Here is an 11,106-nt window from a genome sequence, read left to right on the forward strand (position 1 = left end):
GGAACAAATATCCGTGCTTATTGCACAAATAAATGCCCTTACCAGGATTTGACCCCGGGGCTATCGGCTTCATAGGCAAGGTTACTCCCACTAAGCTAGACAGGTCGTTTGAATAAATTAAAAGACAAAGGAATTTCGATTACCCTGTGCAACCCATTTTATCTGGTTTTGTGCTGAAAATTAGGTACAGTTCGCTTGAGTAGATCAGGAAAAAAGTGTAATTTAGGAAATCCCACCTATGATAATTTTATGTGTTCTAATGTTATTTATTTAAGACGTTCTGTTACTCATCTGGTTTGGGTCAAATTATATAGGTATATAGTTTGCAACCCACATTTCATTTCATTTTTTTTTGTGTTAAGAATGAATAAATGATATAGTAAAAGAAACTTTATGTTTAATAAGACTCATATTACTAAAACCCGGAAATGTTTCGAAAGTTTTATTCACAATATAAGTTGAATAGTAAGTAGGTAAAAGAAAAGTAAAAGTAAAAGATGGTCGCGTTATCATCCAAGAGATCGGGACTCAGACCCTCAATTGAACTTCAGGCGTCCTATCCGAAAATAAAGTGCTAGGGTATATACCTACGTTTTTTTTGCAAGATTTGCATCCTACGCAAGTTTTTGGAGGTCGGATTCTATTTCATAACAATATAACATCAATCTCAGTGTCTAGGTAACTGTCAAACTAGGGGTTAATTCAAAGTTATCTTTTGACATCAAAATGATATTTAAATCATGTTATTTTGTTCTCATTCGCCAGTGCGTTTTATTTTTCTATAATATAATAAATGTACACCAATTCGGCCTTCAGTATTTGTAAAGATCAAAATGTAATAAGATTGATATCATCTTGTTATTATTAAATAAAAAATGAACATGCCTGCTCGAATATGATGTAAGAGACTACTTCCCAATGTGTATGTTTGTACTTCAATACTTTTAATTAATATCATCATCTTGGGATCACTAATTAAGCTTTAATTTCTTTAATATAATGTAATGTTTTATTTTTAATTTTAAGCTATGTTCAACACAATATTTTATTGTTATGAATGAATAAATAAAAATAAATAAATAAATAAATAAAACTTATGTGCTTTATTGTACAGTCGTTTTTTTTTTGTTTTAGCAATCAACATTTTGGTTTTAATTGGATTGTAGAATTTTCATTCTGATAATTATCTCCCTATTCCATAAATATCAATACCTTGACCTAACAAATTGAAGGTATTCTCAAGAAATAATACTGAAGTTTATACTTAGTCGTGTTTTTTGAATGCAAATGTATTTTCCTCGTACTCGAAATGAAAAGTAGAGTGTTTAACTCGGGTGTAAAGCACAATTTCAGTCTCGGATCTGGCCAAACTACCTCTACAAAAATGGGTACCTTTCATCTCTTGGTTAACAATCTACTATTACAAACCAACGTTCCAAAAATATAAATGTGAACAACCTTATTGTCACAGAGGCGTGTGGAATGTGTCTGATATTTTGGGAAAGTTGCCTTGTAAAGATGTTTGTAAACTCGCACATAGTAAAAAGAAACAGGCGAAACACGTCTATAGGATTAATAAAATACTAACTCCTCAACGGCCGATACGGCCACGGCGATTGCTATCAACTCCGTTGCTACGAAGGCGTGCATCCCTTTTTTATTTTATGGGATCTCACACAGTTCACTTTACAAACTCATTTTAAACGCAGTAATAATGTACTGTGTTTTAGCGTATAAGCAGCGTATTTATTATTCAAAATTATCCTACTATCCTTTTTTTTAGTATTACGAATTTTATTTGCTTAAAATCTCAATCAAAACTCACAACATGAATAATAAACTAAAAAATAGTTTCGTCATATATTTTGTTTTAACAAACATATCGTCTACGCGATGCCTCAATTAGTGGCCTAGCAATAAGATGGTGATTCGTCAGTGATCAAATAGCTTGTCCGACCTTGCTTATTAACATCTCAATAAAGAAAATAATATATATTATTTGACATTCTTACACAGATTGACTAAGTCAAGTTTATGTAAAATAACACCAACTCAGTAAATAGATTAGACACTAACCTTTTTCAACATGGTAATCCTTTGGTCCTTCCTCCTTCTTATGGTCGCTAGACGCTGGCACTGCATCAGTCACAGTTTCACTATTGCTCGCCTGTGCTTCTCCTGAAGGTCCGGTTAAAGCGTCTACTGCAGTCGGTTCTTCATAATGTGGAGTGGTAACTCGGACGATGTTCAAGTTCTTTATGCTGTTTCCTTTATCTTCAGCAGACGTGTCATCTTTCCACAGACCCACTGTAGTCGTTGGGTAATCATACCCAACAGCTGTAGTCTTAAAGTCATCATTAGCAAGAGAAGTAATATCAGGGTATGTAATCGGTTGTGTAGTTTGTTTAGTTAGTTTGTCTTCCACTGTTTCAGCTACGAACGAATCGGAAGCTTCGGTTGTAGTTCTGATTTTCGGTTTCTTCAGTTTTCGTTTAGGGAAATAAAGTATCGGTTCTACTTTTTCTGTTGTGGTCGCTGGTGCTATGTGATTTTCGGCGCTGTTGTATTTAGAAGAGAAACGCCGTGGTGTGTTTGGGTTTGCTTTGGGTGGAATTATCTCATCTTCATTATCATCAATCGTGTAAAGGTCCGGATTTCTGAACAACGAATATTTAGCTCGCTCGGTATCTTTTGGTTTATACGTCGTGGTCGTCGGCGTCGTTTGTCTTGGTTTTTCCGTAATTTGTTCAAAAACTGCATCTTCACCGGAAGTGGATTTTTTTTTCGACATTTATACTATATTTATCCTTCCAAGACATATCTTCGTACTCGTCATAGTTTGGAGGAGTAGTAGGTTTAGCACGATATCGTTTATTATTCCGATATTTCTTTTTCTGTACACTTCTATGGCGTAATTCGTTGTCATAATCGTCATGTTTATTTTTTTGTGAAATAGCTCTTTGTTCTTGCTCATGCCTGAGTTTCAACTGATCGACACTGTCTAGAATGATTCTCTTCTTTTCTTCATTCTCTTTTTGTTCTTCTGGTGATAGTTTTTGAGGCTCCTCTTCCGATTGTTGCTGATTTTTATTTGCAACTTCCGAATCATCTTCGTCGTCGTTAAACTCTTGTATATTAGGCCTAGGTGTTAGTGCAATACTTAAGTCTGGTTCAGGTGTCGTCGTAGGATTATCTTCCACGTATCCTTTAATGTTTTCTCTTTTTTCCGGTACTTCATATTCATCTTGATTTACATATTCCTGATTAACTATGGACTTATTGATATCATCTGCTAAACTAGGAGATGGTTTCGTGATAATATTGATTAATCCTTCAATATCAGAATTACTGCTATGTTGTTGTTGTTGTTCTTGTTGTTGCTGTTCTTGTTGCTGTTGTTCTGGTTGTTGTTGTTCTTGTTGTTGTGGTTGGGAAAGTGTTTCGCTTTCATTATGCACTGGCCTATTTAAGTCCGCCCAGTCCTTCTTATCATAATAATCGTCATTATCAGATTCACCTTGTCCGGTATAATCTCCTGAATCATCATCGGCTACGGCTTTTATTAAGAAATTCATTGGTAATGCGAGTCGTTTTTTCACTTTAGCTTTAGGTTTAGTAACGTCAACGAATTCACCGAGTTCATCACCATGTTTGTTTTTGAACGGTACCCAGTCGGGGTAGAATTCCAGGATTTCGCGTTTGGATACATTATTGGTGCTGTTGTTTTCTGTTTGTGTGTTGTTACTGCCGACGGCGGCGGTGGCAATAGCGGCACAGAGAAATATGGCGCGTATCATGGTAACCGACCACTGGCACAGCTCGCGACGTACTAACTTAGCGGAGCCAAGATGACGACTATTATTTATATTGTTTACAAAACGATCGGACGCGCTTGCTGCGCGTGCGTTGAATCAAGTGGATAAGATTTGAAGAGCGTGTTATGAGAATTGAAATGTGAAAAAGAAAAAGCTGATGTCACCGTGTTTTCAGACGTTATTTATGATCTCTATTGTTTGGGTTCACTTAAATTTTATCTGACACTAACACATTTTTTTTAATATTAGTTCCCGGATTTCTTGCAAGATAGCATGACACATAAGTGTTGTACCTGTAGGAGAAGCTTAAGTACATAGATGAATTTGTACCACACTGACATGACCCGTAATTATATGTATGTATATTAGCAAAATAAATACATTGAAATGAAATACTGATAAGTCGATCTTAGTGATGGAAAGCGTTTTATTTAATATACCACTTTTTTATCTATTTTTCTTTTTATTTCAGTTTTGTAATACCATATGCAAGATGTGCGAAAAGAGGGTCTATTTACACCATGGCATGTGGTAGATTTTTATAAAATGGTTTCAAGAAATCATAAATCTATCTGTCGGTAGGTGCAGAAGTAAGGCCTGTTCTACAGATAAAGACGAGTGTGTTATTTATTTAAAATTGGCCGTAACTCCGTTTTGGATACTAATGATAGCGAAAAATTTAGTAGCTCTGTGAGCTGCAGATACAGAATTTTGGTACAACCTGAAACTGAGACAGCAGACGGAGAGACAGACGAAACTATAAGGTACCCTATTAAAGGGCTTCACATCAGTAGGTCGAATCTTAAAAAAAAAATCAAAATCAAATATCTTTATTTTGCATAAAATATGGTACAAAAGATGGACTTAATAACTAAGAAGCACATGCATATTTTATCAGCAACTGGCTTGCAAAAACAAACAAAGCTTTAGCTACTCCAAAGAAGACAAGAAAACATAAACCGATTGATTTTCATTTAACATGATTTTAAAAGTAAACGTTTGAAGAGATACTACTTGTCTTGTCCATGTTATGTCTTTCAAGCGGACCGAGAAGGCTCCGTGAAATGAACAGAACTCCGGCGGTTTATTGGGCAGACGGGCGTTTACTTTTCTATTGCTAAAATATTCTTGGCGTGATTCATAAACGTCTGTTGCATTGATAATCGTTGATAATTTTGACATTTATGTTTGTTAGAAAGAGTCAATATTTAACAGAAGTTTGAAAGGTTTGAGAGGGAGTTTTACGAATAAGGGAGTGTAGCAATTGCGGTGGGTAGTAAAATCGAGTCACTCAGCGTTTTACGTTTTCTTTTTACAATCACTTCGTCTGTGGAGTGCGTATTCGAGTGATCTAGTGCTAGACATGCTCATGCCTGACAGATGATACCTTTATCGACAATGACTGTCCTTTAGTCTCTATGCCAGTTTATTTATATATGGAGAAACTTTGACGTCAAATGTTTGTAGATTTTTTTTTTATTAGGCACGTGAATTGTGAATTCATTTAGAAATGTAACCATAAATGAATAAAAATACGGTAAAAACATGTTTCTTCGACAATTTTTTGAATTAAGTCCAATCAAGAGTCTTGAAGGAATTGTCATTCATCATGCGATGAGGTATAAGTTTAAAGATCCCGTTTTTTGCCGCCTTAACATAAAAACGCCGCGTTTTAAATGCCGCGTCTCTGTCTCTGCCGGTCTGCACCGTCAAGGCTGCATGAAATGGTGTGCCGATGCCGTGATCAGTGAACTGATTCGCGCGTCTCGAGATGCCATTGACCCCTGATTCTGTTTCGTCTGTTGCATTTCAAAGCGGTCATAGGTTAACGTCTGAAGATATTTCTGATATGTTAAGTACCTATATCTATGGTTTCAGAAGTTGGTTCACGTTGCCTGGTGGCTTCTAGAAAAGTAAAAGTGGTTTATAGAATGCTAGACATATGGTAGATGTATGGAAATGTCACATGTGTCGTTGCATTTGCCATGCCGAAATATTTTTACTTTTAATAACCAACCAAATATATCGGAAGGCTACGAAAAGTCACGTGACTACATATTTCCATACATTATTTAAGGTCTGATTGGCGTTTTCTATCAACGATTGTCATCTTTGCTAGGTACCCAGGGGTTACAGGGTGCATAGCCAACGTGCCAATCGTAAACTCTCCGTAGCGTAGCGTAGTTGGGTCATAAAAATTTTTTTGCAAACTCTTTCGCGTCTTTCCTGTAGACATCGCAAAGTTATGGGAATCTAAAGCAAATATTAACGCGGCACCTTTACAGGCGGGACACATTTTTCCAATACTTAAGGAGACTCAAATAAGATAAAGAGAATATGTATGTACCAGAGTCGTTAACTTTGATTGTTTCGTCCACCTTTTTCTAAAACGTTTTTGATCCAGTCATCTGTATTACTCTTCCATATTAGTGCAATAACGCTGATCGAAACTTAAATTTTGTATCGAAATGAGTCATCGTTGCCTTGCGTGGCAGGCTCTGAATTTGACAGTGAATATAAAGGAAAAACCAGAGACTTAGATTAAGATTTAGGATCTAAAGGGATCCTTAGATAGTGTCTGTCGTCTTGATGCCTATATTATATTATAGTGTGTATTATAGTGTGAAATGTAAATGTAAACTATAGATGAATGTATTTGGCATTAAAACTCTAGGTCCATGGGGATCCAGCGCGCACAAGTTTTTTTTGGAGAAATCGCGAAACGTCTGGTTGACGTAACTGGTGACCGCAGAGCTGGCGGCTTCCTCGCACAACGTATCAGTATTGCGCTGCAACGAGAAAATGCCGCCAGCATCCTTAGTACAATGCCTCAAGGGCCTATTTTAGATATAAGCTAGTTATAGTAATCATCTGTATAATATCCATTATGTATATTGTTATTGTAAAAAAAAAACATTATATCAACTATAGATGGATTTTTTAAGTATGAAATAAACTGGCGTTTGCCGATGTACGATTGTCATCTTGGCTTCGCCCTCAGGGCTACTTGGCAAGTGAAAGCGTTTAGGAAAACGGCAAGTAAAACTATGGTTTTGATCACGTCGCTTTGATTTTTATTTTGGATGGCGTTTGTCGATTTACCTAGTGCCATCTATCCTTTCCTGTACCCTATAAAATTTATTCTTGGGACCCTTGGTTTCAACTCCCTGGAAGTGAGACGCAACTCCTGCGCGGTGACTCGGACTGCCCGGACCTGGGAGAGGCCTCTCTAGTGAGTCTTTGTTCCTGATCTAAAACAGAGATCACCCTCACTCGTCTGACCGCGAGTGTGGCCTCTGTTAGCAGTGCCAACGGTGCGTACGGCGGCGCATAGAAATTCGTTGATCCCTCGCCCTGGCTGCTAAATACGTTCGTAGTTTCAACACCCAAGCGAGACCTGCTTGCGTGGCGTTGGGCGGATGTGTGTAAGGAATGCTTGAGATTTTGTGAGATGATGGATAAAAGGGAATCTAATGTTTTAAAAGTGTTTTAGTCATAGTTGTACATACTTATAGTATGAAATTGTTATTTCAGAGTGTATTTAGTTTTAAACTGTGCAAATATTAAATAAATGAAGTAAATCTTGGTTATGGCCCCAGGGGGCTTACAGCAAACATCGAAACATAGTTATAATGCATATCAATCGCTCTTGTCAAATGAACGAACGAAGTATTTGGCGATAAAAGTCCAGTATTCTTGGGAGTCTTTATTTAAATAGGTACGACATTGATTTTGTTATATCGCCCGTACATATTCGTACTTTGAAAAAGAAAATTCCCATGAGAGTCGTCCCCTTAATTACGTGAGTGATCCGTTTTTAAATAAATACATTGTAATGAAGGTATATGTTTGAATACGTCTGATGTTTAAACATTTCATGGTCTCTTCATGAAAAATCATTTTTAAAATCCGTTGCTGGCAATTTTGCGTGTTTTAATTATAAATTTCAATTAACCTGAAATAATATTATTTATTTGCCATGTCGTGATTCTTTGTGTACCCAGGAGCACTGATACTCACATCATGTTTTTTAGGCTTAACTTTTTGTACGTTTAAATGAAAAAAGGAATCGATACGTTTTTTAGATTCAATTTTCATGTAATGTTTTAAGTGCATTTTAGACCTATGTTCGTGTTTTTTTTCTATCGAGCAAAAGTTAAAAATCTCAGGATTCGAATCAATACAGTCCCTCGAGAAAGGCCTCAAGATTGCCAATTAAATTTATAGCAGCCATATTGAGCTCCGTTTTCCGAACACTGCACCTTAAGTAATAAGCAGTATTTCAAAGGTGGTCAATGCGGTTATCATACCGATGCAGTTAACGGATACGATGCCAGTGTGACAACCGCTTTATCTCACGGTATTACCACTTTATAAAAATAACATGAAAATATTGAATAATGTAATTTGCTTCTTTATCTTTGACGTACCTCAAAATTAAATAGCGTCAATAAGGAAGTAGTCGTTTAAGCAAGTAAGCAATTATGAAAAATGTTTTTAGGTACATATTTTGATGTATATTAACTTTTTTAATTAGGATTTTCTTTTCTGTAAAAAATAGGAGCGAAAACAGAATTTTTTAAGTGTTCTAACTAAAAGTTCTAACTTTTATAATAACTTAAGATTTCAAATAAATCAATAATAATAACGCCAGGGCATAGCTGTGGTTGATATACAACAAACTGTCAAATTATTAATACCTAATTGTTGATATCAACAATTTTTTATATTATTAAAAATTGTTGATATCAACAATTTTTAATAATATTAATATCCAGAGAGGAAAATGAGGACTGCGTTTGTATGAAAAGGCGGCTTTGGGGCGGTTGCGGCCTGTCACGCTACTATACATACATTACAGTGAAACTTAGTTAAGAGGGACCTAGATAAGTGAGAAACCTGTATAGCTGGGACTCATGGTTTGGTTCCGACACTTTACCTCTGTTTGTGAGACAAAACAAAGCTCTAAACTGAGATTAGTATTTTGGAATTTATTGTCACATTTAAGAAGCGCTGGTGGCAGTGGTGGCCTAGCGGTAAGAGCGTGCGACTTTCAATCCGGAGATCGCGGGTTTAAACCCCGGCTCGTACCCATGAGTTTTTCGGCACTTATGTACGAAATATAATTTGATATTTACCAGTCGCTTTTCGGTGAAGGAAAGCATCGTGAGGAAACCGGACTAATCCCAATAAGGCCTAGTTTACCCTATGGGTTGAAGGTCAGATGGCAGTCGCTTTTGTAAAAACTAGTGCCTACGCCAATTGTTGAGATTAGTTGCTAAGCGGACCCCAGGCTCCCATAAGCCATGGCAAAATGCCGGGACAACGCGAGGAAGTTGATGATGGATAGTCACATTTACCTCTGTAATTGAGACAAACAGTGTATTTTGCCTCTATTACTGAGACTAGATTTGCAAGAATACTCTTGCTCAATTGTTTTTTTAGAAATGCGCCCTCTGTTACTCTTTTTGCACGTCTATAGAGTAGCGAGTGTAAAAGTTTTTTGTGAAAAAATTTCAATTTTAATACATGCTTTAAGCTGTACTTTTATTTCAACAAGCTATTAGTACTCATCGAGGCAATTCTAACAAAGCCAAACACAAGTAGGTTGCTTTGTTTTATGACCGAGTTCCTCTTCCTATGGCCACCTCCTGTATCCATCATCAGATGAGCTCGATGGTACCATAATTTGCATTGTCATCAGACTTACGTTTGTATGCAAAATTTCAGCTTCATGGGATGTGGGTCAAATTTAACTGATTTTTTTGCAAGATTTGACCCGGAATCAACTTTTTTTAAATCAGTAAAATTTGATCTACTGATTAAAACTGATAAAAAAATATTCGGATTTTATGTAATTATTTTTTTCTTATTACTTACATAAAACAGATAAACAAACTATGTAATACGTTATTTTTTATCATGATTTATTTTATAACTTGTTTAAGAGCAGTGACCCAAGGTACAAAACTGTCCCACACTTTTGTATGAAAATAAGGGTTCGTCAACTGGGTCACCCAAATTCATTATAAAAATTTGACGTATTTTTATTTCTGCTGGATCTGGCATATAGGATCTTGTTTCATTTTGACCATGTGAAAACTTACAAAAGTTCAACTAATTATGATTAAGGGCTGTACAAAAGACAAGAAAAAGTTGATTTACCGAGATACATGAACATTGCAAGTTAAATAAAAGCTTGTAATAAAAAAGCCGCCAAGTGTGAATCGGACTCGCACATGAAGGGTTCCGTACCATTTATGACGTATTAAAAAAAAACTACTTACTAGATGTCATTCAAACCAATTTTCGGTGGAAGTTTGCATGGTAATGTACATCATATATTTTTTTTTTAGTTTTATCATTCTCTTATTTTAGAAGTTACAGGGGGGGGGGACACATTTTACCACTTTGGAAGTGTCTTGCACAAACTATTCAGTTTAGAAAAAAATGATATTAGAAACCTCAATATCATTTTTGGAGACCTATCCATAGATACCCCACACGTATGGGTTTGATGAATAAAAAATTTGAGTTTCAGTTTTAAGTATGGGGAACCCTCAAAATTCATTGTTTTTTTTTTCTATTTTTGTGTGAAAATCTTAATGCGGTTCACAAAATACATCTCCAAGTTTACCAAGTTTCAACAGTATAGTTCTTATAGTTTCAGAAAAAAGTGGCTGTGACATGGACGGACAGACAGACAGACACGACGAATCCATAAGGGTTCCGTTTTTTGCCATCTGGCTGCGGAACCCTAAAAAGGGTAAACATTTGCTACCCGGAGATAAGGTAAAAGGTACATTTGTATTTGCTGTACGACGGGCAACGAACTCTACTCTTTATTAAAATACGTCTACTTTGTCATTACTCGTACTTCGCAGGGGCCCATTCAAATCGTCAACTTCACATGAAAGTTTTTAATTGTTATGGAACGTGCAACGAACTCTGCTCTTCAAATACATTTTGACATTAATCATACAAAAGGGACCAAAAGGGGCCTATTCGACTCGTCCAAGGTAAAGGAGTGATGTAGCTACGAGGTCAAATAAGTGTAATTATTCTAATTATGGTCAACCACACCTTATACTTTACGAGTCAAATAAGCCCCCAATATTCTGCACCTAAAATGTTCCTTGCGCCATATTTACACTGAGATTGACATGAAATACCTATACTTACACACTATTTCTTTTTTTAAACAAGCATCTATTCAGAAGGCCGTGTCGGATGCAACTTTGCTTCGCTACACAAAAACACATCAACTACATAAAAAACTCGTTTAATTTTG

At 36.1% G+C, this 11,106-nt stretch overlaps 1 protein-coding gene across 1 annotated transcript in view; it reads right to left on the bottom strand.

The window, feature by feature from the left end:
* The window catches only part of LOC133524851 (heat shock protein DDB_G0288861-like), a 45,471-nt gene extending 40,625 nt beyond the window's left edge, over positions 1–4,846 (bottom strand). Inside the window, 2 exon segments of the mRNA XM_061860999.1 lie at positions 2,077–2,794; positions 2,796–4,846. Coding sequence (XP_061716983.1) covers positions 2,077–2,794; positions 2,796–3,797 — 1,720 coding nt within the window. The 5' untranslated portion in view covers positions 3,798–4,846.
* Positions 4,847–11,106: the final 6,260 nt, after the last annotated feature.

This window comes from Cydia pomonella, chromosome 14 (assembly GCF_033807575.1).
Source record: "Cydia pomonella isolate Wapato2018A chromosome 14, ilCydPomo1, whole genome shotgun sequence".
Taxonomy (NCBI): domain Eukaryota; kingdom Metazoa; phylum Arthropoda; class Insecta; order Lepidoptera; family Tortricidae; genus Cydia; species Cydia pomonella.